The sequence below is a fragment of the Colletotrichum paranaense genome (assembly GCF_030867605.1).
Source record: "Colletotrichum paranaense strain IMI 384185 chromosome Unknown Scaffold_6.1, whole genome shotgun sequence".
Classification (NCBI taxonomy): Eukaryota; Fungi; Ascomycota; class Sordariomycetes; order Glomerellales; family Glomerellaceae; genus Colletotrichum; species Colletotrichum paranaense.
This window is the reverse complement of record NW_026848964.1, coordinates 1968572-1995251: the sequence shown is the minus strand read 5'-3', so window position 1 is coordinate 1995251 and position 26680 is coordinate 1968572. Positions and strand designations below refer to the sequence as shown.

Here is a 26680-nt window from a genome sequence, read left to right as displayed (position 1 = left end):
GGGCACAGATTCCCAGTTGGATGAGGAACAAGGACTGAAAATGGGGAAACGTGTGTTGATGTAGAGATTGTGACGACCAAGCGAGGTCGAAAAGAGGATGCGGCTATGGGCGAGGCCCTGTACTGTGGCTCTGTGCTGTCAATGCTGCTCGAATTGCTTGATGCTTGCTTGTTGATGCCTTGTTGATAGAAGACGTGTTGTTGACCTGGGATCGTACAAGGGGAACAGGGAGACCGATGTCTGGACCCAAAGTATGAGGTAAGGTACCCGTCGTCGTATGCTATGTAATTGGTATCCGTAAGGTAGAGGAGCAAGGTTGGGTAAGGTAAGGTTGAGATGAGGTGAGGAGGTGTTTGGATGAAGGCTGGCAGAGAAGAAGCAATGGCGAGAGTATTGACAGCGGCAGGAGCGAACAGCGGCGGTGAGATCGAACCAATGGAGGAGGAGGGTGTGTGAGAGATATGAAAATGGTGGGATGAAAGAATGAAGTTGGCAATGGACGAGTAAGAGAAGAAGAACTGTGACTAGTAGGGCACCTTCAAATTGATAGTCGGGTAGATGCAATGCGATGGCAGCAGCGGCAGTAGGTCAGTTGACTCTTTTGTTGGCTACGTCGCTGGTTGTTGGGATGGGAACCGGAGCATGTGGTCTGACCTTGAGCCGTTGATGACGGAGCCGTGGACGGGTGGTGGTGTTCTTGAGAGTGGTATCCGTAAAACGCATTGCCTTTGTTTTAGTCTGGGCCTCTTTTTCTCTCTTTCTTTCTCCAGTGCAATGTTTACTCTACATCCATCGTCCCTGTTGACAGTGACAGCCAAGCTAATAGGTACTACTGCGTAAGGTCTCTGGATAAGCAGGCATCATCCTCCTCCGCTCTCTTCTGGGCCATTGTTCTCGACCTTGGATCTGGCATCACACATGCGCTTTTCCATTGTTTTGATGGACGCCTCGTCAGATCAACAAGACGAAACGAAACCATCGTCCACGCTCACACGGAAACCAGTGGGCCAAGGCTTGCGTTTGCAGGCGTGGCGATCCACTAGGACGGACGTTATTCAGGGGCTTGCAGCAAATGCAGCAAGCGTGCGACACCATCGTCTGCAAGGAACCTGTAGAGACGCAGCGACGCTGCAACAAGCCGCAGCAGGAGTCAAGAACCTGTCAGGAACCGATGGGCGGCCGGGCAACAGGCTCGAAAGATGGGCGGCGGACTGACGGCGGCGCCGGACGGGAAAGTCTTGGAAAAAGGGCCCGAGGCATCAGCTAGCAGATCTCCAAGAAAACTACTGCGTACGGTACAAAATACTATGAAAGAGTGCTGGTGTGCAGGTGTGCAGGTCCCGGCAAGGGTCCGCAGGAAAGAGCTGGGATGAACCGTGGCCTGTGTGGGGACTCCCCAATCTGACAATTTCCTTGAAATTAGCAGCCAATCACAGCCGCACTTTGTTTCCCCGACTCTTTTCAGAGACCCACGTGACTGCTCCTTTCGATTTTCCAGAACCTGCCCATTTATGCATTTACTCGGACCCCCATTTGTGCATGCACTACGGGTAAACCAAGGGTGGAACATCGTTGCATAATCACACCACTAATTACGGATGCACTTAATTGACTTTCACCCACCTTTTGAGCCGCCAGTCTGGGTCTGATGCATGTCACTGAGGTGGACTTCTAAATCCGTCCATTCTGAGGTGCCCTCCCTCCACTACGCAAACGCACGCCCACACGTGAGACCGCACCACCACTAATTGAGACGCGTGACGCGACCTTCCCGCAGTGGTCAACATCTGCATGACGCTCGCAAGAGGCACAGGAGCCAACTGGAAGCGGTGACGGAACAGGAAGGCAGCAAAAGACGGTAGCACTTCACCTTAGGCATCATCACGGTTCACTGTTGAACTGCCCTTCATCCATCATTCATCCACTGGTGCCTACCATGCTTTTGGCCCCTCGGTGACGTGAACCTAAGACGCTTTCTCTCGGAAGAACAACTCGATCGATTCATCTACAATATCTCAAGTAACTCTCTGACGACTAAAACCACCCTTCGCGGCCATGCTAGAGCTACGAAGCCGTCACGATGCCTCTTCCCTTGGTTCTCGTCTGCGATCTTCTGGAGCAGGCTCACAAACAGTGTAAAACCGGCGATAAAAATCTAAAGCAACGTGTATCCAGCTGGTTCACGCTGCACCGCCAACATATCGACGACCCGGGAACAGATGCCTCTGCTCTGCTCTCTACTCTCCTCCCGGATAAGCGCACCGATCGTGTATACTGCATCCAGGCCGACACGCTGGCCAACATCGTTGGTCGCACTTTTGGTCTCGGAACGTCACGTCTCCAAGAATTGCGTCGATACAAAGAGGCCGGTCGCGGCGAGGATCTGGCTGACTGTGTTGAGAGAATCTTCAAGGAAACGGTGAGTTATTGGCCGCGTTACAAATTGGGACTGAGGAGCTTTTCCCAGCTCATGGATGAGGAAGCAATAAGACGATCTGCCCATGCTGACATCACTGTTAGCCTCCCCCTATCTGCATCGGAAAAGATGCTGTAACTGTTGAAGAAATAGATTCAACCCTCAACAACCTCGCTGCCTTGTGTAGGTTCAGCTCGCCCGTTGTTCGGGCCTCGCAGCCCTATTCAAGCAGCAACAATCGGCAAGAACTCCTCGGTCACTTATACCTTCGCCTACAGGCGCGAGAGGCCAAATGGCTCACCCGCCTGATACTGAAGAACTTCCAGCCGGTCATGCTGGATCCTTGCCATCTCTATCATTGTTACGACCCCCTGCTACCCATGATACTCAGAGTTCAGGACAATTTTGATGCGGCCTTGTCTCTCCTCAGAAAGCTGGGGAAAGAGCCCTCGTTCCGTAATGCCACGGGAAATCAGAAGTGGAGAGATCTAATACAACACCTGACGCCCGTCTTAGGCACCAAGGTTGGAAGACCGTTCTGGCTGAAAGGGAGGAGCATAAAACACTGCATGAAGCTTATCCAAGGCCGCATGAGTTGTGAGAAGAAAATAGACGGCGAATACTGCCAGGTTCACATAGATTTGAGCAAGGGGTTCAAATGCATCCAAATCTTCTCCAAAAGTGGCAAGGACAGCACCAAAGACCGCGCTGCGTTACACGGGTGAGTCTTCAACATCACTTTACCACACATTTGCCATTTACTGATGAGAGCAGAGCTATACGCGACTCTCTCAACATTGGGAGAACGAGCTGCAAGCTCTCCAAGGGATGTATCCTTGAGGGCGAGCTCGTCGTCTACAGTGACTTGGTATGCTCCATCGCATCAGCACAATGTCCGAAAACTGACAAGATGAATAGGAGAAGAAGATTCTGCCGTTCCATAAGATACGAAAATACGTTACGAGGTCAGGTAGCTATCTCAACACGGAAGCGGATTCGCAGTAAGTCAACCTTTCCGGGAACATCAGCCCATACCCCACCATTAAGCCATCTCTTTCCTTGCCTGTAATGCTTCTCCCTCCTCTTTTCGCTCGGCGCGTCTAGCTAACGGGAGCTTTGTCCGCCTAACCAACATGACGGATCCCAGCTAATGTTTCTAGGCGCTACGACCATGAACACTTGATGATTATCTACTTCGACGTTTTACTCATCGATGGGGAATCTCTGCTGGATGCCAGCCAGAATGAGAGGTTCGAGCGACTGACGAAGTTGATCAACCGCCGAGAGGGTCATGCCGACCTTGTGGATCGCCAAGTCATTGATCTCAATGATAGACTGGGAGTGCATTATCTCCGACGAGCCTTTGCTGAGTCCATCACTGCCCGGGAGGAGGGCCTGGTGCTGAAGCCAGACGACCCCTATTTCGACTTCAGCGAGAGTCGCCGCTCCTTTGCTGGTTGCCCCGTCAAGCTGAAGAAAGAGTACATCGGAGGTTTTGGTGATGTGGGCGACTTTGCTGTGGTTGCAGCGCGGTACGATGCAGACAAGGCAAAGTGCCACGGCATTCCCAACCTCAAGTGGACACACTTCTACCTCGGTTGCCTTGAGAATAAGGAGGATGTAGAGAGGTGCCAGGCACGGCCTGTGTTCACAGTGGTTCACCAGGTGGAACTCAACGAGACCCTCCTCAAGACCGTCTCGATCTACGGAAATCCGATGCCAGTGTCTTTTGATGACAATGATGCCTTGATCCTTCATCTCGCACCAGGCATCGCTCAACAAAAAATGCCCACCGTTGTCTTCACCGAACCGCTGGTCTTTGATGTCCGCTGTTTCTCATTTGATAAGGAGGGAAACACCAACTTCTGGCAGCCGAGGTTCCCTCAGGTGTCCAAGGTACACTTTGACCGATCCTTCATGGACACAATCTCTTTCTCTGAATTGCAGGCCGTGGCTGAAGAAGCAACCACCACTCCGGCCATGGAAGATAGTCAGGAAATGCTGGACTGGATTGCTAAACTGGAAAGAGCGGACCCTCGTGGTGTTCCCGTTGATGCTATCAGCCAGTCCACAACGGGCTCTCTCATGACGCCATCTCGCACTTCTTCCGTACGGCCTTCAACCTCGCCAGCGCCGAACTTTTCCGTAAGCCCTGCCAAGCCTCTCCAGCGGTTACCGGCATTGGTAGAAGCCCCAGAGCCGACTCTCATCACTCCTCCAACCTCATCAGCCAAGGCAGCAGAAATGGGCTTCATCGCTGAAGACAAGACTGCCAGCGAAGCAGCAAATTCGCCGAGGGCCAGCAAAAGAGGTCCAGAGAGGGAAGACGCTACTCCGCAGAAACGACCGAGGGTTTCTTCCGAATCTGGCACCGCCGGTCGAGAGCTGCCTCCGCCAACCCGTCGACCGCTCGGGGATATCAGTGCCAATCAGATGTCTCTCTCTCCTCAGGCGTCCCAAACACGGCCAGCGACAGCAAAGCACATCGTGGTGGACCAGACAGCGCCTAGTTCAGCCATTGCTGCTTTACATGAGCCGGGCAAAGCGATGGAAGGATCTGTCTCAGAAATACCTCAGCCGCATCGTCAGAGCGCGCCAGGACCTTCGTCTACACAAGCGAAGCCCAAGTGCCAACACGCAGGCGACAATTGTCTCTTTGCAGATACGACGGTATTACTCGCGCCCTGCATCGCCCAACAACCCTGGGTCACCGAAAATCTTCTCCCTCTTCACAGTATCCACGAATGGACCGCGGATCCGCGAGACTGGATAGCATCCTCCGTCACAATAGCATCAACATCATCAGCAGCAGCAGCATCCCTGTCATCGACACCCGCATCTACCTCGGCCACGAACCGCCCCAGAAGAAAACGACCCCGAAAAATCTGCTTCGTCGAACACAACCGCAGGGAAGCAACAAAGACCTTGTTGAAATGTCTGAACGATAATCCGGTTTACATGTCGAATGGCAGGCGCGACTACGTTGAGGTGTACGACTGGCGCCTTTTGGAGGACGTCACGGCGTTGGAAAAGGCGCTCAAGGGGTTAAAGCCGTCCAAGGAGCAGCCGGATCCCAAGCGGAAGTGGTGGGTTGGATTGGCTTAGCAGAGTGTCCTTTTGTTTTTGTTTTTCTCCGGATGTTGACTTTGGGAATGGGGATGATTATGTCTGTACTTTGCATAGCGTGGCCAGGGATACTACACGTCACGGCGTTCATGGTCGTTTCACGAATGCATACAACCATTGAGAATTTCGGCTTGTCCAATTGTTACAACTCATGCCTTGGTCTCCTCCTCCTTGTACAGTCCCTTATAACTCTCCCTCAGCCTCATGAACAAATGATCATCAGCAGTCATGACCTTGCGCTCCGCGTAGGGATTCGCGTTCGGCGTCCCCTCGGGCGCGACAAACTCCTTCACCCTATCGCTCGGCACGGGATCCAACGCCACGGAGCCCACGGGGTGACAGAAGAAGGCCATGGAGTACCTCGGCCCGGTGTCCGTCTCGCCCTCGGCGCCCTCCCCGCCAAACACGACGCGGTGGACGGTGCTCCGGAACAGGCCGTTGGTCCAGTAGCTGAGGAGGTCGCCGATGTTGATGAGGATGGGAGGCAAGGGGTCGGCTTCGGTACCGGGCGGCGTGACGGGGACGGGGGCCCAGGTGTTCTCGCGGGTGAGGATCTCGAGCCCCGCCTGGCCGCGGAGGCGGAAGAGAAGGGTGACGGAGCCGTAGTCGGAGTGGGCTCCGGCGCGGACGTCGTCTGGGTTGGAGGAGGTGGCTGAGGTGGGCGGGTAGTAGAGCATGCGGAGGATCGTGCCCGAGTCGCCCTTTGAGCGGAGGTGGGCGGACGAGAAGAAGTCTGTGGGGTTGACCTGATGACAAGTTTAGTGAGCTGCTCGTGGAGAGAGGGTAGCTGGAGGAAAGGGGGAAGAGAAAATACATCGAGGCCAATGCCGAGAAGCTCGAGGAGTTCCAGACAGAGGGTATGGCACTGATCTCTGAACGAGTTCAGGAAGGGCTCATCTGATTGAATGGTGGGAGGCAGAGGTTGCTGGGCCTTGCCATCCTTGAACTCGCCAAAGTTGAAGGCCCTGAATGGTGTGTAAGTCAAAATGTAAAGATGCTCAAAGACCCTTTGACCTTACTCCTTGTAATCGCCAACCTATGGAAAAGTCAACATCTGCATATTCCCTAGATTTGGGTAGGATCAGCCATACCTTTTGGTTCTTGGGGTCGAGAGTCTCAGAGTGCATACCAGACCAGCCGCGGTTGTTCTTCTGGATGGTGCAGGCGGCCTTCTCCTCGACCGGTGCCTTGAATAACTTTTTGGACTGTTTACTGTTGTCATTTGAATTGCTCTGGAAAGAGGTTCCATTTCAAGTTGGGCCATACCAGATCAAATGCCGACTCTTGATCGCTTAGCGCAATGTACTTGCCCGTGTTGCGGATATAAATGAAGCCATGTTCGACGGCGGCATCGACAAGTTGGCGCGCAATGGCGGTCCTGTCGACACCCTCCGCAGCAATGTCAATAATTGGAATATTAGCCTTTGGCGCCATGGTGTATTTGTCTCCGTCTATTTGTGAATTCACGGTGCGGTAGGTCAGACAAAGTACTACGAAAGGGAGGCGGCCGGAGCTGACTTATTAGAATGGAGGGTTGGAGGGGCGAGATTCAACCGAAGTCGCGCGAAGTGGGATGCGATAAGCGATAAGACTGGGATAATGGAGGGGCGGACGGGACCGCTTGGGGCCGGGGCAACGACTTGGGTAATGACTATTACGAAGCGTTTGATAGCGACTGAAGGGCGGAGAGGGCCGAGGTAGCGGGATATCCGTGGTCAGATTTGGTATCACGAGAGGTTGACGGGTCCTGAGGTGTCGTGTTGCACTCGTCGGATGTGTAACCTGTCTACTGAGGGGGACAGTGGATGTTCGGGTATTGGAATGGAGAAGGTAATATTCAAGTAGCGAAGCTCAAACTTGACAAGAGCTTGTCAGCTAGCAAACGTTCCCCAACGCCACGGAATCCAACGGTCAGACTAGGCCGACAGAGCGAATAGCATGTAGTCCAAGCTTACAATAGATGAAGTGAACAGAGCCCGTCTACTCGGAGTGTTGATGTTGGTGTTGCTCTGCTTGAAGGAACCTCCGCATGCACCAGGGCCAGGTTGTCAATTGAGCAGGGTTCAGGCCGTATAATCGCACTTGCGCCATCGTGTGCTCTTGGTAGATTGCTAGTAGGCTTGGCCACGTGCTTTCGGATGAAGAACAGACAGACGGAGGCTGATACAAACAATTGCTATCATCTAGTCCTTGGACATTCCGTATGAATAGGTAGCCAGCTGCGGGTGTTTGAGATATGGAGACGCCATTGAACGTATATGCGGGAGGTGAATAAATACTAGTGACCAGTTGTGAAGGCTCAAACTTGGGCAACTCCATAGTCGCATGGTAGGGGCCGGGTATGCGAGAATGATGGAAGTACGCGACGGCAAATCCCATGGCAGCTGTAACCTCAAAGCTTGCTGTGCTCCCGAGAAATGTCATTTGAAGATGTTTGTCGGGGGGCAGACATGCAAGGGGCCGGCGAAGAAGAGGGATCAAGACATGGCTGCATCGCACATCCCTGACACAGAGGACAGGCGAATATAAAGAGCGGGGATCGGGGGGCAGCGGGGACGGGAACCGCTGCATGGTCGGTCAATTGATGCTGCCTGTGGCTTGAGCGATGGCTCGTGTTGGCGGGAACTTGGACCGACACCGTGCTGCCGGTAGGAGATGCTTGCTTGACATCGTACCTATAATCGTGAGGTGGTGGGCGTATTTCTCTCGAGGCTTAGGTTGTCAAATTAATTAAGAGAACCTCTGTATATGCATAGTGCAGCCGATGATTATTGTTGCACTACCATATCTTATGTAGCCCTAAGGTAGATAGGTAAGATGCAAAATGGACACAGGCGTCTAAATATGCACCCGGAAGGAAAGGCAATGCGTTGTAGGCGTAGACAGAAGGGAAACTAGCACCTTCAAAGTGGAAACATCGTGGGAGGAAATCACCTCAGGGAGACAGACAGTCGTGGAAGCAGCAAGCCACATGCACCGCCACAAACAGCACCCACATCTTTTTCCCTTCCATAGGTTCCTTCCACCTCTCACACACGCTAACCCTACAACTTCCCTAGCGCCTCGAAACCCAAGGGTTGCCAACTTGCTCCCCCTGTACAGCGGTGCGGTACCTCGCACCTGCGTTCCTGAACCCCCAAACTTTCCAATTACCTCCCCTCCGCCAGCGCCAGCGTTCTTTTCCAAAAGCTCCCCTCTTCTTTTGAGACACGCTTGTCAGTGTCATTGGCCCTGCAGACGGCCGTTCCCTTTTTCATGACAAGCTCAGCCATTCCTTTGCAAGTTATTCCGACTTCTTCTACAAAGCGCCCAGTCTCTTTGCCTCCGCTCCCCTGAGTGGTCTCGCGACCCAAGCTCCACCCGCTTCCCACCTCCAAACGGCTTGTTGTCAACTCGAGCTGACGAGCTCCTCGCCGTTGCGCAAGGCCCGACAAGATGCCTTGTGAGTCTTCCTCCTCTCTCCCGCCTCTCCGAAATCCCAACCCCGCGATGCGCTGGTCCTCTGCTCTGCTCTCCGATCTCTTTCTTCCCGATCCTCGCCTCGCCGTCACATGTCTTCAAGGCTACCTGCGTCATACCCGCTTCCTGCGCCCCAAAACATCCGATTCCGCCGTACCTGCCTGGAAGCTCTACGCACCCACATACGTCGTAGCTTCGCCTGTCGAGAAGCATCAAGACTCTGCCTGAGCATTGGCATCGAACCTTTCGAGCTACACTCGTCAAAAAGAAGGCTATTTCGGCTTTCTGGGAACAGCACACCTCACCACACCAGGAAGGAACGGCGGGCAGGACGATTCCGGCCGGGCACATCAGCCTCTTCTCACTCCTGCGCTTCACAACCGCCGGGCTACGCTCTGCGATTTGTACCATGAGATTTACTGACTCGATATGACAGGTCTTGTGGAGGACGCTTGGATCAATGGCCAGGCAACGTAAGTCGAACAGGGTTTCAACATTGAGATTCCTTTTAACTAAATCATTTGGGCAGGAGTCACGATGTCTCCGAGCTCGAGGACTGCGCGATAGCCATTGACGCGACATACTACCTCCAACTCTTCCTCGACACCCCTCCTTTCCACGAACCTCTCCTGCCCGCTCTGGGTGGCATGACTGGCATTGAGCACCATCTCCGAGCTGATATCGACCAATGGAAGGCACACAAGATCGTACCGTTCTTCATCTTTGATGGACAGTCGGTGACCGGCCAAGAGGAGGTCGCCGTTCAGCGAGGCCGAACTGCCAACCAGAAGACGGACGAAGCTTGGAAGCTATACTTCAACAGCCACGCACAGGAAGCTGTCGACGCGTTTGGTGCCAACAGCGGTACGCATCATCGCTGTGATGCCGATGGGCCACACTGACCATGAGACTGCAGGCGCTTTTCGCATCCAGAACCTCTACCCCTTGCTCAAGTCTATCCTGAAGGACAACGACCTGCACTTCCTTGTCCCCCCCTATAATGCCTCCGCTCAGGTAGGTTCGAGCTTGAATAGGACGAGGCTTTCGATGCTGACGAGCTATTAGCTCGCCCACTTCGACATGATCGATTCAGACCAATGCGCCGCTGTCATGGGCTCGCAGGAGCTGATCCTGTATCCGATCAAGGACACCCTGATTCGAACGATAGATTGGGAGGCAAAGACCGTCACATCGTTATCCAAAAAGAATCTTGTGCGGTCACTGAACATCAGCGAAGGCATGTTGAGCGACGCTCTGCTCATGACCGGAACCTCCTTCCTACCACCCTTCCCACCACTCCTGGACACTTCACTCAACCCACGCCAGCCTTTCACGATCAACGATGCTGTCAACCTTTTAAGAGCGTCGGAAAAATCTGTTCAATCAGCCTGCAGCTCCTACGGCGACATTCTGAAGTCAAAGGACCCCAAGTGGCTGGACAAGTACAGACAAGCCAAGATGGCCGTCAACCACTTCATCTATATATCCGAAGAAGGCGAGATCAAAGTCAACGACTTTGACCACATCACAAGTGATAATCACGAATACCTTGGTCTTCAGCTTCCCGGAGAATTGTTCCACTACCTCAATACTGGTCTAATTGGCTCTCGCGTCCTCGACTATATAACACATAGTCGAATCGTCGTCACGCCTACGCTGGATGGAGTTGCCTCAGAACAGTATAGAAAACTGGTTACTAGCCAACTTGTTCCTCTCAAGGAGCAGAGCATCGCGCTTCTGATACCGAGACTTCACCGTGGTCTCCAGCACAACGCCATCACCATGAAGGTTTGGTTCGACGACAACTTCTCGTATAAAATCAACAAGTCTCTTCAGCCATCACCATCTCAGCGTGCCGCCACATGGGACGTGAAGGAAAGCTCCTTCAAGACTGTCGCCGAAGGCGTCGATGAACCCCCTGGATCCATCGCTTTCGAGATTTTGGCACTCCTGTTCGATGATTTCGTCAAAGGCACCTTCCCCAAAGAGAAGAAGCGTATTGGAGGCATTGATTCTGTTCAGAATATCACGGCGGTCGCCATCTGGAGATTCCTCCATCTCCGCGGCTACGTCGATGATTCGCACACATTGACGAACTGGGGTAACGCCGTTGCCAGCGCAATCTGGGCGATGAAGGATTCGCTCAAGGACTTGCAGGTACCTGAAGGTCTCAACATATTTGAGGCGATCCTGAATGCGTTCGAGCTCATCAGGCACGATGTGCTCAATTCAGGCCATCGACACGAAGAGCTTAATGGAGCGCCAATGAACGGTACTGACGAAGAGAAGGCGAGCATCCTTCTCATCAGCAGATGTGCCTCCCTATTGAAACTTCGACACGAGTCTAATGGATACACCGGGCCGCTCAACAAGAACCTTCTCCTCTTCCGGTCACTTTCGACTGCTGTGCGTGAGGCGGATCGCGACCTCGTTGAGGCAATTGTGGCGTCCATGTTCCTGTACGCACAGTCAAAGAGAGATCGCAACGACTACCTGCAAATCAGCCAGACGTAAGTGTCTTTGTTTGACCTCAATCATTTCAGCCACTAATCGGTCTCACAGTTTGCCCTTCCTCCACAACCCTGACATCGCTCTGGGAATTGCGGTCAAGACACTCATGGACGAGCTTCCCGTCGGTGATATCGAGCTGCGACAAGCCAAAATCGAGGAGTTCCCCACTAGCTTCTTCCCCTACGCTACCAACTTCAAGGAGGATATTCAACTTGCATTTGCCTTTTTCGACGCCATCCACAAGGGCGTACAGACGCTCGACAAGGAGGTTCCGGCGGCTGACAAGGCGGTATGGTCAACAGCGAGCAAGTACCTGGACCAGAGGCGGTTTTAGGGTTGAAGATGTCTGGCCTTGGAGCGTGGCGTTGGCGAACCAAAAGCAGACGAAGGACTGGACAGCATAAGAGACGCCGAGCTGCGACCCCACGAGAGCACTATGCGCTCCCGGGGTGGAATATGAGACATTTGTCAGTCCGTGTATAGCCTCGGGGGTTTGGAGCGTGCGGCAGGGCTCGAAGCTGGATCCAGACAAAGATCAAGTTTGCATTACAATTTTCATAAAGCCGTAGGTTAGCTGTCCTATATCAGATGAATGGAAGCAGACTTTACCTATAAATCAGTAGTGGCCGAGGTATATCAATGGCGTACTCTTGGCCGAGGACGCGGGTGATTTTTGGTGGGTGTTGAGCTAACACTGGGAGACTCTGTTTCTCACATTCTCTTGCTTATTTCGATGGTACACAGGAGCATTCGTATGCCAAGACGGAGAGCTGCTTTGGGTATTAAGTCATTTGATTCCTACAAAAGTGACTTGAAAGACAGCCGCTCAAAGCCAAAACCTTGGGCTGATAATAATGCACGTCATCGTCATGAGCCAATCCGTGTGATCTCTCTCTAACCAACGCCATCAGCTTACGCCGTGCTGAAGATGCCTGCTGAATCTCCCCTAAACGCCAAGTCCATGCAAATAAACCAATTGTGTTTCTGTCCTCGAACCTTGTCTCGCCGTAAGCAACCCCTGACTGCGTCGAAGCATCGCTAGCAATTGCCCATTCAAGTGAGCAACCGTCTTTTGATGGGCTGAGGCACGACCGTCTCATTGATCTCCAACTCTTCCGTCGCTTGGATCTTGTGGCCCATTTGGCGGATCTTCTCGAGCAGGTGACTAGGACAGTTGTTAGCAAAATTCATCTCAAAGGGCAGCTGAACCAGCTGCAAGGTCGCCCTAGGTGCCTGAAAAAACATCGCTCTCGTTTGTGTCGTCTACATTAGATTCGACCTGCCACGAGGACCATTTTCTGGATTTGTGTCCCAAAAAGGAGAAACTTCTAGTGGCTCGTCTCAAACACAAGCATATCTAAATTCAGGAGAGGAGAGTGGGGAGGCATACTCTATGGGGAGATGGTTCTTGTCACCCTCCGTCACTGCCAAGCTGATGCGCTGGACCTGGTTCTCGTCTTCGTGGTAGTGTTCGTTCTGCATGTGCTCGTTGATTCTTATACGTCCGTCTTCTGATTCTGGATTTCGTTCGACAAACCCGCAGTCGTCCTCGTCACAGACCCAAGTGCCATTAGGTCCTTTAGGTATTGTTGTTGGAATGTTCTCTGCTCGCACAACGACCTTTAATGCGGTGGGCGATTCTGCAGAATCGACACTGGAATCGTCATCTTCAGAGCTGCTGCCATCATTCATGACTTCATCCTCGTCAGAAGCGTCACCGGCATGGAACCTCTTTGCGACCTGTCGGGAGACACTTTCTGGGGTCTCATCCCCGGAGTCAAAGCGTCGCTTACCACTGGTGCCCGCAAGCCGAAGGCCTGACATCTTTCCAGCCGGTCTACCGACACGTCTTGGAGGAGGAGTTGCAACATCCGTGCTCCCCTGGGCCTCTTCAGGAAGTGATGGCCAACGATTCCGTGGATTTGATACTTCCTTTGCCTTCCGCCGCGTTAGGGCTTCAGGAATTTGCTCAAGCTGAATGTGCTCAAGAGAGAAGCGAGGACCTTGGGCAGATTCCTCGAGCGTTTTCCAGAAACCAGACCCTCTCCACTCATCCTGATCCAGGCGTTCAACCAGCTCTTTCGCATAGTACTTGAGAATGTCTGCCGCTCCCAGGTAGGCTTTGACCTTGTACTTGTAGTACAATTTTGATGACACTTTGGAGAACGCTGCTTTACTCAACGGCTCAGCTTCGGGCTTGATGTCGTCGATGGCTTCTAGGAGGGCATCCACGTTGGATCGGTCATGGACAGTTCTGACAAGTTCCGTTTGGTTTGGAACCTCTGGGGTCTCGTCCACTACCATGGCTTCCTCCAAAGGCTCGGGGGCGGAGGGCGACTGCGTCTTGGTCTTGCCCCTTGATCTGGACCTCATGTCCCTTGCAGAGAGAGCAAAGTCGTGCGAATCGGTCTGACTATCGTCGGCAGGTGTACCCCTTTGCTTTCGTTTCGACAACGCCTTCTGCGCGGGCAGCTCGTCCGAAACAGTCGGCGTCACCACAGCTTCGGTGTCCTCTGGTATCGATGGACCAGGCTTAATACCCGCTAGTTTCTTCTTCCTGAGCTCAAGAACTTTCTTATGAATATCCTAAAATGATTAGTTGGGTCTCCAGCAAAGCTCGGTGGAGCTACACATACTGGGTGTCGCTCTGTCATCCACTTGAAAAAGAGCGTCGGCGTCCATTCGAATTCTGGCTCTTCATAGAAATGGGATATGAGGAAAGATGCATGATCGTCGCAGCGCTGTTCCACCTCCTCAAGAGTAGCACCATCACCCATGGCTACTGCATACTGTCACTTGCGTCAGCATAGATCGCCGGATCCTTCTCAGCGCCAGGCTCACCTTGAACAACAACGTCTCAATGGTCATTGCTACACCCTTCTTCTTCTTGGGGCCCTTCTTGTTCGTATTGGCTGCAGCGTGCTCCTCGATGATGTCTAGAATCGTGTAGTAGATCGAAACTCCTTCGATTGTGTGGTCGAATATCGCCTTGTAGGCGGCTGATGGTGGTCGAATTTCGTACCATCCCGCCGCGCCCCCAGCCCATGCGCCATAGCCATTGTCGCTAACGCCGATAGCGTAACGAGTGCATTCGTGGGTTTCGATCAAGGCTGATTTCGTAGAAGGTTTTACGGCTGCGTGATGTAAGCGATTGGAGGCGATGAGTATTCATGGATCAAGCCAGACCTCTTGCCGTCTGCGGTCCGTCGATGACGACGCGACCTCGAACAGTGAATGGGCCCTGGGTATTGACGGTAAAGAGCTCAACGGGATTGCCCTTTTTGTCGCAGACGATGGCATCCTCAAGAACAAATGTCTGTAGCATGTCTCCCTCCACAGGATCGTATCTCTTGAGAATGCTAAGTTCTTTAGCATAGGCCCGTCTGTCGGGTTCGACGGTGCCAGTCGTCGAATCCGACGTTCGTCGCCGCCGTCCAGCCATTGTCCTGTTTAAAGCTGCAATCGTTCGAGGTAGTGAGGGTGGGGGTTCTCGGTGCACGAGGCGTAAATGTGTGCCAGGCGCAAGTTCATCGGGCTTAGGATGCGTTTCCCAGTGGGGGAAGAATGAGATGTTGCGGGGTGATAGTGCAAGTTGCGCCGGGCCACAACGACGATGTGTGGGTAGGTGGGAAGGGAGCACGCGAACGCGGTTCTCAAATCCATTAAAGAAAGCTAGAGCGCGCGGAACGTTGTGCCTGCGTACCGTATGAAGTACAGTTACTGATGCGGGGCAGGCGACCACCACTTCCTCCCCCCACTGAAGCTGGGAAGAAAGGTAGCGGGACTCGTCGCTGGTACAGGGGACTTGCTAGTCCACGGCTCCAGCAGACAGGGGCTCTGTCATTCCTGGACCAATAGATAAGCCGATAGGAATCACTGGAACGTCCCTTCCTAAAAAAATTTCCCAGAACTGCATGCAGAGAAGCGCAAGATCCACGGAAAGCGCAAAAGCTAAAGAGAAGGTCGCACCTACCCCCACCGGCCGCATCGTTTCTTTCTCTCTTTTTACCCCCCAAGATCCTTAACTTCGGGCGAATGAGAATTACGCCCAATCTCTGGAAGATGGCGAAAGACACCGTGTACGAAGGCGTCTTCGGTAAGCGATGCCTCCTTGCTTCCCATTGTTGCTCTTTGGGCGTCTCCAGGCGTGCGATGCGATTCGACAAACGCTGACCGTGGTATCTCCAACCCAGCCATCAACAAGCCATACGGCATGAGCTCTGCGCAGGTGATCCGCGATTGCCAGCAGCAGATGAACCCCTCAGCCATGTTCAAGCCGTTGATCGAGAGAGACCTTGCCGCCAAGATGCAGGAGTCCAAGCAAGAGTGGAAGCGCCGCCGAGCCGTTAAGAAAGACTCCCGCGTAAAGATGGGCCACGGAGGCACACTCGACCCATTGGCGACCGGCGTGCTCATTCTGGGTGTCGGATCGGGTACCAAGTCACTCGGCTCCTTCCTCGACTGCACCAAGACCTACGAGACGGTGGTACTTTTCGGCGCAAGCACAGACACCTACGACCGCGTCGGTAGAATATTGAGTAGACGGCCGTACGATGAGATCACAAAAGAAAAGGTCGAGAAGGCGATGGACAGCTTCAGGGGCAAGTTCGAGCAGATCCCGCCTCTGTACTCGGCACTCAAGATGGAGGGAAAGCCGCTGTACGAGTACGCTCGTGAGGGCAAGGCTATCCCTAGAGAAATCGTGGGACGCGATGTCGAAGTATCCGAGCTCGAATTGGTCGAGTGGTACGAGCCCGGAACGCACAACTACAGATGGCCTACCGAAGAGGCTGAGACGGCCGAGAAGAACCTCGCTGAGCAGGTCTGGCGAGTGGAGAAGCAACAGGGCTCCGGCCGCCGGCTCACTCCCGAGGAGGAGAAGGAAGAAGAGAAAGCCCTCTCTGAGCACGAGACCGTTAAGAAGAAGTTTGAGGAGCGCCAGGACGGTCTTATCCGCGACAAGCCTGCCAAGAAGCAGAAGCCGCCCAAGAACCCGGCCCTGATGTCTGGCGCTTTGGGACAGCTCCCCGGCGGCAAGGGCTCCAACCTCATCCCGCCACCCCCATCTGCGGATGAGCCCTTCCCTTGGACCGACAAGGGCCCGCCCGCTGCTAGGATCCGCATGAAGGTCACGTCTGGATTCTATGTTCGCAGCTTCTGCCATGATCTGGGTGCCAAGGTCGACTCTGCGGGTATGATGGCCGAGCTTGAGCGATCCCGACAGGGCGACTTCGAGGTCCGCACTGATAGCTGCTTAGAGTACGATGACGTTCTCAAGGGAGAGGAGGTCTGGGGACCCAAGGTCGCCAAGGCATTGTCTGAATGGACCGAGAAGTACCCCAACGGAGCACCGCAGTCGCAACGCGAGCGACAGAATGCCCAAGGTCAGCAGAAGCAGCAGCAGAACCACGGCCGCAAGGATGACAGGAAGCGCAAGTGGGAGAACAAGAGCTTCGAGAAGAACGACAACGCGTCCAAGAAGAGGAGAAACTCCAGCTCGGGAGACGAGGCGCCCGCCGCCAAGGTGGTCAAGTCGGAGCAGGCTAGCGATGTCAAGGAGTCTTCGCCCAAGAAGTCTCCCAAGGCATCACCTAAGGCGTCACCCAAGGCGTCACCCAAAGGTTCTCCCAAAACTTCTCCCAAGGCGAAGTCAGCTAACAAAAAGAAGTTTGATGACGTATGGGAAGGTATTCAAGACTAAAGCTTGAGCATCGCATAAGGTAGACGAGACACAACGTACACAGAGACACAAGGGCTTCTTCGTGATGAGCACATTTTAGTTTGTGAGGCTACGGCCTGGGAAAAGGGCACGGCGTACGGAGGCTTCATTTAGCATGACCCAGAAAAGCATTGCAGATCGAGGGGTGACCCGACAGTTGGACACTTCATTTTGACTTGCCCATTTGCCCTTATAAATAAGAAGGTGACGAAGTTCATCAGTTAAAACAGCTCAATCATGTCGTTTGAATTGTGTTCTCCGGACCCGAAGGCCGTGTTACCTCATGCGCAATCTCTCTCCGGTATTCCCATTGTGTATTCGTCAATACGTACTATACCAGAGGTATAATAATCGATTTGCTTCCTTTCCTGCCGTCAGTTGAAAATGGGACTTCTGCCCAGAAGCCTAAGATGGTTACACCCCTAATCCTGAAGTGCAGCGCTACCTACAACTGTAGCTCACAGGTTCGATTCTTGTGGGCGGGCTTCGGTCTTGCTTCTTCCTCCTCCGTAGGACTTTTCCCCAGGCCATGATGATTCGTTAAGTTTACCCAGTATTTCCCGCCCAGTATGCAATTCGTGTCGTATCGTCATTAAAAAGTCCCGCGCATATCGCACCGCTATGCATCGTACATTCCTACTCCATCATGATTCCCAAAGTCCAGGAGGCTCTTCCCGTCACGGCTGCGAAGCCCTCTTCTGCTCCGCCGCCTCCCTCACACTCTCGTCCCTGGCATTCATCTCCCCCAACAGCGACCTCACCCTCTCGATCCGGCCCACGGCGCCCTCGAGCCTATCCAACCGCCTCAGTTTGTCCTTATCCCGCTTCTCCAGCGTCTCGACCCTCTCCTCGAGCTTTGCCCGCGCCCGCCGCTCCGTCGCGACCATCTCGTTGGCCTGCTCGAAGAGACTGACGCTCAGCTCCTCCACCTCCTGGCTCGTCGTGCTCAGCCTGCTCTCCGCAGCCATCCTCATCTTCTGCTCCCTTCCCAGCGCCTCCCGCAGATCCTCCGTCGATGCGGGACCGTCAGGCGGCGGTGACGGCGTGCGCAGGTTCGGCGAGGACTTCATGCCCCGCGGGCTGAGAAGCTGTGACAACCTATTTGCGCCGCCGCTCAAAAAACTGGTGCGGGTGGGCGAAGGACTGGGAGCGAGAGGCAGCGCGGGGGCGAGACCGGGAGAGGCGGCGGGGGTAGAGGTTCGGTGGGAGGCGGCAATGCGCAGACGTGTGAGCTCGTCTTCGTAGTCGGCCCAACGGTCGACGGCGGCGGCGGCCTTTTGGTTGAGGAGGCGGACCTGGGCTTCGAGGTCGGCGATGCGGGACTGAGCTTCGAGGAGGGCGGGGGGCGCTTCGAGGACGACACCGCAGGAGGGGCATGAATGTTGCTCTGAGCGGTCGGTTGAGAGGGAGAGGGTTGGCGGTGTTAGCGGCGGGTGCGCGGCGGTCATTGTCATTGTCGCGCTCATGGCTTTAGCGAAGGAAATTAGGTGTATTGTTCGTTTCAAACGCTCTTCTCGGTTGTGCGGTGAAGATGAAGCTGGGAGGTTGTTCGTAATCCTCGGTGCAGTTCCGTGGGAAGTTCGATTTCTAGATACACAATCGACTTGGACGTTTGAAGTGGCGGGGGATATAGAACAAGCTTCTTTTTAGGTTGTGCTCGAGGCGTTGCAAAGTCCCCGCATGAGGAAAGGAAAAGCTACTTTAGCGCGGCGGGGGGGCTAGAGAGTTTGAAAGGTGTGACGTCGAGGTGCCAAAGGTTCGTCAGGAGGGGGGATGAAATGCGAGTGGTGGGTGGCCGCGCACGATCATATGTCGGGCTACTATATCTGGGAAAAATAGAGTGTTCGCGCAGGGTGGTTTGGAACTCTTATTCGTAGCAGCGCGGCGCTTTGGGGAGGCAGAAAAAGTCAAGGTGTAGTTGGCTCTTGTTGCAGGTTCGGTGAGGTGTATCCGTTTGTAGTCGAATGGGGAATATTGAATATCGATAAGTCCACCAAGAGGAAAAAGCAAAGAGAAGGGAAGAAGAGACAATTGAAGGGTATGGGTTCGCAAAAGTAATCAAAGATGGCAGAGAGAGAACCCCATCTGCCTGAAATCCCGCCCACATGCCACCACCTTAGCCACCAGACTTACGTGACACCACACACCTGCCCTTTTCTTTCTATGCCGTTTCCCTCCACGAATAAATTGACGACGCGAACGGTAACTGCGCCTCCTTGCTTTCGTGGGAATTCGGGGGTGATAACAATGATTGGGGAGGAACGGTGGACCGGGGTCCTTCAGTGTCCCAAACGGGCGGGTCCTAACAAAACGGCGTCGGGCGATTGGGTGAAGAAACCCAATTTGGGCTTTACCTAGGTACTCCATACGGGGGCCGACACTGCTCCACCCCATTTTCTGTTCTAGCACTCTCCTTGCCGTTGAAGCCTCATCAACCGAGATGGCAGGGAGAGACGGGAACGGTTGTACGACTGTTGCTTGAGCCTTAATTTGCTGCCATTTCTTTTACATTCTCTTTCATTTGCGGGCCGCAACCGTTTTGATTAAACAAAGTCATGTTTCTTCCTCTTGGTCCAAATTGACTGGTTGTTTAAATTAATGCCAATTGCGGAATGTCCGTTCATGTCCATGCCCCGACGGGAACGGAACGGCAGGTTACACTTGGGAATTTGGTGACATCTTAATCATGTAGGTGTCATGATTGACGACTATAGAGTGTAGACGACCATTTTCTGGCGATTCCTCCCCCTGCGCTCGTGCTTTGTCTCTGGCGCCCAATATCCGTTCCCTTTTGACAACTCTTGATCGTCCCCTTGCATGAATAAGGCTCCCACATCGGACTGCCCATCAATCAGTCCTTTGACCTCGTCAAGTCCCGTGCTGAGTCGTTGCAGTAAATCCGTACACAAAGGGCACCCTGCCGACCATGCAACCCCTCCAAACTGCCACTGCATCGTTGGTTGGCAGTGGAGCTCATGCTTTCATCTCTCGTCAAAAATTCATGCACTGCCGCTGACGGCAGCTGTTGCTGATGCTGACGCTACCAGGAAGGATAGTAAAAGGCCCTAATTCTTGGTTTGCTGCGCTGATGCACCAGCCAAGTCGGCCCTCGGGTTCGGTCCAGAACTCTGAAACTGCCCCAAAAAGTTCGCTGTCACGTCGTCATGCTGGCTCTCTCGTTTCGAAACGCCGTGAGATCACTTCCCTGCCGAGCGAGGAGGGGGTACGAACGGCCATCAGCCCTCAGCCTCGTTGGCGAGGCGGTGCAGAATACTCTGCAACCTCAAGCGTCTGAGCGTATCCAGCTGCAAAGCTCTCCGCAGCTTGACCTGCACATCGTGAAAAGACAGGCAAGTAGATGAGAAAACGCCCCAATCAGTTTGGCTTGGCCACCTTGCGCGGCTCTCCGATGCCGGTCTCCGGGTCCTTGTACTCCTTCCAGCTGACGGGCACCATGTCGTTGCCAGCCTCGCTGGTGGCCATGATGACTCCCAGCTCATTGGCAGCGGTGGAGAGGTAGTAGTTGGCCTGGTCTCCCAGAGAAATCTGATATAGCAAGTCAGCTACCCATCACAAGTCACTTTTCGATGTCTTGCCAAAGGCCACTCACCACCTGCGCCCGCACCACGTCACCAGGCTTGAAGCTCTCATAGATCTTGACCTTGTCCTTCTCCGTCGCCCTCACGTCTTGAGAGCGAATGACACCCTGCCACTCCGTCTGCAGCACCGTGTCGCCAACCTGCTGGATCGTGACAATGGCCTGCTTCGGCATCAACCGCACGACGCGGCAGAGCACCATGTTGCCCACGTCGGGAAGCACCTCGCGCTTCTTGCTAGCGCCCTTGCGTGCCACGGAGATGGTCGCCAGCTCCTCGGGCGACAGCGGTGTGATGCGGTTGAGGCGCTTCGTGAGGCCGGCCTGGACCTTGGCCGATGCTGTGACGGTCACATCGCCGAGCAGGGAGGCGACGACATTACCGTTGTAGACATGTGTTCCTGGACCGGCGGCGAACCGCGTGGTAGGGCCGAGAACCTTGCCCGGCACGGCGGTCTGGGGAGTCTCAACCGTGGCCATGGTGATGAGATATGGGGGTGGATGTATGACGTGTGAGAGCTAGCTGTGGTTGGAGCCGTTTTCACACTTAAGTTTACGTGTATGTGACTGCTGAGAAGTGAGGTGTCTGGTGTGAGCTGGCCCCAGTCGCGGATTTTCCTTTCGGCTCCGTATGTGAGGCTGGAGTATCAAAGTCCGTCCCGTTTGCTCGGTGGTTGAGATTGCACTTGTCAGAAACCCGAAAGTCCGATTTTTTTCTCAGTGAATTGCCCAGTCGACGGCCCCGCCATCCCGGATAGCTGCAGCTAAACAACAAAAACCCATGGCCAGCCCCACCATCAAAGCTCCGTCAGGCCACTGGCAACTTGAGCTTCCGGGGGCGGTGGCGCATGGCAGAAAGGGCAAAATGCAGGGTCCTGCCAATCTCTCAACCAAAACCAATAAGCGATGCGACAACGGGTACTGCAGCTCAACGAAGCCCTTCTTAAACCCATCTCGCCGGTGCTCCCGTCGCCAAACACCTTTTCCGTGTGCGCCCTCTCCGTTCTCCTCCACTGTACACAAGTCCGTCAATTGGACCACCACATTCCTTCCCCTTTCTTTGCACTTTGGTAACCCAAGTCTTACTCCAGACTTTTTGCGCAAATCACAATGCCGTCTCTCGGGCGCCTGTTTACACTGGCGCTGTGGATCGGTCTCCTGACCCCCATCTACATGTTCCTCGAGAAGAACTTGGAAAAGTTCTACATCTTTGATCACGAGCACCTGCACGACCTCTCTAAGCGCGCCATCGCCACCCATGGAAACGACACGCGCTCCGTCGTCAACTACATTGTGACCGAGCTCAACGGCCTGCACCCCACCAACGTCAACCTCGACGAGGAATGGGTCTTTAACAACGCCGGTGGTGCCATGGGCGCTATGTACATCATTCACGCCAGTGAGTCTCCTCATTTCCATCTCTCAATCTTCCAAAGATGATGGAAGGCAGTTTACTAATAAAACCCACCAGGCATCACCGAGTACCTCATCGTCTTCGGCACCGCCATCGGAACCGAGGGCCACTCCGGCCGTCACACCGCCGACGACTACTTCAACATCCTCTACGGCACCCAGCTCGCCTACGTCCCCGGCAAGTACGAGCCCGAAGTCTACCCCCAGGGCACCGTCCACCACCTCCACCGCGGCGACGTCAAGCAGTACAAGATGGACGAGGGCTGCTTCGCGCTCGAGTACGCCCGCGGCTGGATCCCGCCCATGCTCTTCTTTGGCTTCGCCGACGGCCTGTCCAGCACCCTCGACTTCCCCACACTGTGGACGACGACCCGTATCACCGGTCGCGAGATGATTTCCAACCTGCTCAAGGGCAAGTTCTAGAAAGCAGACAACGTCTAGGTATGGGGAGGGCTTCTTTGAAGGTCTCAGTCATGGGCGTAAAGTAGGATGGTTCAAGAGATGGAAATCTTTGGGCCTAGTGATGGAGCGCGTATAGAGTGATTTGTTACGCTGCTCTCTTCTTGCATATCCCATTCGGCCGTTCCGAACGTTCATATAGACATTTAATAATACCGAGCAGCAAGGCCGCTTCTTTCATCAAGATAACTCCATCTCCTCGTTCAAGAAGAATTGCCGCTACCTTTGCATCCATATGCGCCGTCGGTTGAGACACTTTGTTTGCAAGTGAGAGACATGCGTCAAATGCGCGAACCAATGAATATCATTCTCCTGCGCAACTCTGAGGATGAATCTGCGGGTGAGACATCCTTGTTATGCTGGCCAAACAGACGGAGCCTGAGACCAAGAATTTTCCGAGCAACGTCTTCGAGCTTTTCTCATCCACCCGGACATTCCGATATCTGCCCCCTGAGCCATCCGCATCAGAGAAGCGCCAATCCGCCAATGTAACGCGACTCCACATATACGGCCCCCCTTCCTGCCGAGCCGGAGTTAGCGCCGGCGCCGGTCCAGAGTGGAGCCGCCCGGAAAACGTCAATGATGACCTCTTCTTCTTTTGAACAGCGAAACGTTGACCAGAGGGCGTGAGATTGTCGCCTGACGACACGCTTCAAATCTTTGCCATTTCTCGTATGCTGCATTCTTTTCCTGACTCGGAACGACATGCGCCACGTATCGTCACTTCACCTGGACGTCCGACGGCCACGTTTCCCGCTGAGGGGCCGGCAGTAACTCGGGGCACTGCGCAATCGCTGGCTCTTTAGATTCTCTACTGCGATTAGAGCTCGGGCTATGAAGCTGAAGGCCCTGCCGCCGGTGGTAATCGAAACGCGATGGAGGAAGGACACGCCGTGTCTAAATTTCTGGGCAACTTTCCCTTTACTGGTGGTGAGAATGTGTGAGGTGAATCAGATTATAAACCATCCCGCCTGATGGGTATTCGTATGGTCGCGACTTCACACCGTCTCACATATTATGAGCTAACGAGTACGCATGTGAGTTGTACAACATGCAGAGCGGGCATTGTAGCAGGCCGGCACAGAACAGTCATCACGTAGTTGTCGTCGACGAAGCATCGGCACTTGGAATGGCCAGGTTTGGCCACACCCGACCATTCGGGCGATTGACGCGTCCATTTGATCGCCAAGTCGGAGGTCACTAGACTTGACACCTAAAGATTTTTCTTTTCTCGAATCTTCAAGTGTCAAGTCTAATCGACCGTACAGCTAAAGCATGTCTCAGGGATTGGTCGGTTGAATGATTCGCAGCCGAAGCCAACGATAATCACATACAGATATCCATATCAATCGGCTTGATTATTAGGACAACTATAATACTATTCTGTCTTGATACATTTCCTACAATAGATTTGCAAAGGAGAAGACGCGCGAAGGTTCAACATCCGCCAATCTGGTTTCCATCTCGTCTGTACTTCTCTTACACTTGCCCCCTGAGCTCAGGCCTGCTCGCCCCAAGTCCGCTGCCGCTCCGTGTAGTGTTTCCTTCCCCCACCCCCACGACCTGCTACGAGCCCGTCCGTTATTTCTTGGTTTTATCATGGCTGAGTATCCCTGCTTGTTCGCCTTCTACCTTATCATGAGCCAATCCTTGCCCTTCTTTCCCCAAGATAGCGAGTGTCTCTTCCCGTCTTCACCCCTGTGTCCTTCACGGCTTCTTTAATCGTGTTTCACATATCGGACCGGAAGAGCCAAGACCATAAATGCGGAAGGCCACCCAACGTCTTCTTATCTCTCCGTACGACCACTCTCGTGTGACGATCACAGCTTCAATATCTGATTTGACATCAGAGAGACCAAAACACGATGCCAGCTGGGGATACGATTGAACAGTCCCTCTCTGAGTCTCAGCTTAGAGAGGGTTCATACGGCATGAAGTATTATGAAGACGTATCTCTCGACGAGAAGAGGGGTATCCAGCCGCGGCCAGATGCGCCGACCGACGAAGAGTTGCAGACTCTGAGGAGAGTTTCGGACCACATTCCCTTCAAGCTCTTCACCATCGCCTTTGTCGAGCTGTGCGAGCGCTTCTCGTACTATGGCTCCGTTATTGTCGTGAGTAGACTCGAGTTCTCCGCTTTACAGAATAAACTGACATTGAAAGTGTATGTTTTGCGAATAAGTGAAGTCATAACGGTCGAGGAATACTGACCGATCCCAGTCACCAACTTCATCCAACAACCTCTCCCAGCGGGCTCGACGACCGGCGCCGCGCCCAATGGCCAACCCGGTGCGCTTGGGATGGGCCAGCAGGCGTCAACCGGCATCACGACCTTTAACCAATTCTGGCAGTACTTTATGCCCTTATTCGGCGCCTGGGTCGCCGACAAGTACTGGGGGCGGTACAAGACCATCTGCATCTCCATCGCCGTTGATCTCGTAGGCCACTTGATTCTCATCACCGCCGCTATCCCGCCCGTCGTCACCAAGCCAGCCGGGAACTCGCTATCCGCACTGCTCGTAGGCATGATGTAAGTGGTATTCTGGCTGCCGGTCCGGATCACTATCAAGCTGACTCTAGCTAGAACGATTGGTTTTGCCACAGGAGGTTTCAAACCCAACGTCAGTCCCTTGATCGCGGAGCAGCTCGAGATCGATCACTTGACCGTAAGGACGCTCACGACGGGAGAGAAGGTGATTGTCGACCCTGCCATCACCATCAACAGGGTCTACAACTGGTTTTACATGTTCATCAATATTGGTGCTCTGGTCGGCCAGATCTCAATGGTGTACGCCGAGAAGTACGTCGGTTTCTGGCTGAGCTTTACGCTGCCGACCTGCATGCTGGCGCTGTGCCCCCTGGTCATGTGGTGGGGAAAGGGTAGATATCGCGATCAGCCCCCGACGGGCTCGGTTTTGGGACCGGCTCTGCGGACGTTTCTCTTTGCTCAGAAGGGTAGATGGTCGATTAACCCAGTTAAGACTTGGAGGAACATGCATGACGGGACCTTCTGGGAGAGGGTCAAGCCTTCTAACTTCTCCGATGCGACTCGGCCAAAGTGGATGACCTTTGACGACGCCTGGGTCGAAGAGCTGTAAGTATTGCCTCGGCGCACTTGGGTTGACTGGTTCCTAACCTCTGCAGGCGTCGTGGCTTCGCAGCTTGTGCCGTCTTTTCATGGTATCCCATCTACTGGCTCTCGTATAATCAATGTAAGCCTCAAATCTTGCCCTCCCTCCATTCGTAGGTTATCACCCTCATCTAACCCCTCACAAGTGAACAACAACCTAGTTTCTCAAGCCGCCACCATGCAGCTCAACGGCCTCCCCAATGATATCCTCTCCAATCTCGACCCCATAGCCCTCATTCTCTTCATCCCGCTGTGCGACCTAGTGCTCTATCCGACCCTCCGCAAGCTCAGGATCCCCTTCACGCCCATCAAGAAGATCGCTTTTGGCTTCTTCACCGGCGCCATGGCCATGGTCTGGGCCTGCGTGCTGCAGTACTACATCTACAAGCGCTCCGCCTGCGGCCAGTTCGCCTCGGGCACCCTACCCACCGGCGACCCCTGCCCTCCCGTTGACATTCTCGTCTGGGCCCAGACGGGCGCCTACGTGCTCATCGCCCTGTCTGAGATCTTTGCCAGCATCACCAGCCTCGAGTACGCTTTCAGCAAGGCGCCCAAAAACATGCGGTCCATGGTCCAGGCTGTGGCGCTCTTCATGTCGGCCATCTCCGCGGCGTTGGGGCAGGCTTTCACGCCGTTGAGTACTGACCCATATCTGGTATGGAACTATGGCATCGTGGCCGTGCTGGCTGGCGTGGCGGGTGTGATCTTCTGGTTTCAGTTCAGGGATTTGGATAAGGAGGAGGATGCGATGAACGAGTTGCCCGAGGGTCGTATTGGGCAGGGTGTTGCTCCTGCTACTGAAATGTCACGGATGGATAACAGTGGGAAGAGGGACTGAGACTTGGAGTGTCC

At 54.0% G+C, this 26680-nt stretch overlaps 10 protein-coding genes across 10 annotated transcripts; 6 read left to right on the top strand and 4 right to left on the bottom strand.

Annotated features, from left to right (window-relative positions):
- Positions 1 to 2080: 2080 nt before the first annotated feature.
- CPAR01_08319 (ATP dependent DNA ligase domain-containing protein) lies at positions 2081 to 5521 on the top strand (the record flags this gene model as incomplete). Its single annotated transcript, XM_060492587.1, has 5 exons — positions 2081 to 2419; positions 2521 to 3137; positions 3191 to 3284; positions 3335 to 3417; positions 3577 to 5521. 5 exons carry the CDS (start codon positions 2081 to 2083, stop codon positions 5519 to 5521), a joined length of 3078 nt encoding a protein of 1025 aa, XP_060348957.1.
- Positions 5522 to 5691: 170 nt separating this feature from the next.
- Positions 5692 to 6976, bottom strand: CPAR01_08318 (2OG-Fe(II)oxygenase superfamily protein; the record flags this gene model as incomplete). Its single annotated transcript, XM_060492586.1, has 5 exons — positions 5692 to 6288; positions 6357 to 6507; positions 6562 to 6578; positions 6634 to 6747; positions 6809 to 6976. The coding sequence occupies 5 exons, from the start codon at positions 6974 to 6976 to the stop codon at positions 5692 to 5694; spliced, it is 1047 nt and encodes a 348-aa protein (XP_060348956.1).
- Positions 6977 to 8977: 2001 nt separating this feature from the next.
- Positions 8978 to 9229, top strand: CPAR01_08317 (uncharacterized protein; the record flags this gene model as incomplete). Its single annotated transcript, XM_060492585.1, has 1 exon — positions 8978 to 9229. One exon carries the CDS (start codon positions 8978 to 8980, stop codon positions 9227 to 9229), a length of 252 nt encoding a protein of 83 aa, XP_060348955.1.
- A 201-nt stretch (positions 9230 to 9430) lies between these two features.
- On the top strand, positions 9431 to 11846 carry CPAR01_08316 (XPG domain-containing protein; the record flags this gene model as incomplete). The annotated part of the gene is made up of 5 exons (XM_060492584.1): positions 9431 to 9474; positions 9531 to 9865; positions 9918 to 10015; positions 10067 to 11511; positions 11564 to 11846. 5 exons carry the CDS (start codon positions 9431 to 9433, stop codon positions 11844 to 11846), a joined length of 2205 nt encoding a protein of 734 aa, XP_060348954.1.
- A 719-nt stretch (positions 11847 to 12565) lies between these two features.
- Positions 12566 to 15206, bottom strand: CPAR01_08315 (uncharacterized protein; the record flags this gene model as incomplete). Its single annotated transcript, XM_060492583.1, has 5 exons — positions 12566 to 12677; positions 12903 to 14098; positions 14149 to 14301; positions 14354 to 14646; positions 14699 to 15206. Coding segments are annotated over 5 exons (2262 nt in total), but the record flags the coding sequence as incomplete, so codon positions are not given.
- Positions 15207 to 15574: 368 nt separating this feature from the next.
- CPAR01_08314 (TruB family pseudouridylate synthase) lies at positions 15575 to 17213 on the top strand (the record flags this gene model as incomplete). The annotated part of the gene is made up of 2 exons (XM_060492582.1): positions 15575 to 15608; positions 15658 to 17213. 2 exons carry the CDS (start codon positions 15575 to 15577, stop codon positions 17211 to 17213), a joined length of 1590 nt encoding a protein of 529 aa, XP_060348952.1.
- A 695-nt stretch (positions 17214 to 17908) lies between these two features.
- CPAR01_08313 (ribosomal protein L32) lies at positions 17909 to 18685 on the bottom strand (the record flags this gene model as incomplete). The annotated part of the gene is made up of 1 exon (XM_060492581.1): positions 17909 to 18685. The coding sequence occupies one exon, from the start codon at positions 18683 to 18685 to the stop codon at positions 17909 to 17911; it is 777 nt and encodes a 258-aa protein (XP_060348951.1).
- A 1921-nt stretch (positions 18686 to 20606) lies between these two features.
- Positions 20607 to 21306, bottom strand: CPAR01_08312 (exosome component EXOSC1/CSL4; the record flags this gene model as incomplete). The annotated part of the gene is made up of 2 exons (XM_060492580.1): positions 20607 to 20777; positions 20842 to 21306. The coding sequence occupies 2 exons, from the start codon at positions 21304 to 21306 to the stop codon at positions 20607 to 20609; spliced, it is 636 nt and encodes a 211-aa protein (XP_060348950.1).
- A 630-nt stretch (positions 21307 to 21936) lies between these two features.
- CPAR01_08311 (C-8 sterol isomerase) lies at positions 21937 to 22662 on the top strand (the record flags this gene model as incomplete). Its single annotated transcript, XM_060492579.1, has 2 exons — positions 21937 to 22225; positions 22298 to 22662. The coding sequence occupies 2 exons, from the start codon at positions 21937 to 21939 to the stop codon at positions 22660 to 22662; spliced, it is 654 nt and encodes a 217-aa protein (XP_060348949.1).
- Positions 22663 to 24563: 1901 nt separating this feature from the next.
- On the top strand, positions 24564 to 26666 carry CPAR01_08310 (POT family protein; the record flags this gene model as incomplete). Its single annotated transcript, XM_060492578.1, has 5 exons — positions 24564 to 24816; positions 24919 to 25228; positions 25283 to 25792; positions 25843 to 25910; positions 25975 to 26666. The coding sequence occupies 5 exons, from the start codon at positions 24564 to 24566 to the stop codon at positions 26664 to 26666; spliced, it is 1833 nt and encodes a 610-aa protein (XP_060348948.1).
- Between the last annotated feature and the right edge of the window lie 14 nt (positions 26667 to 26680).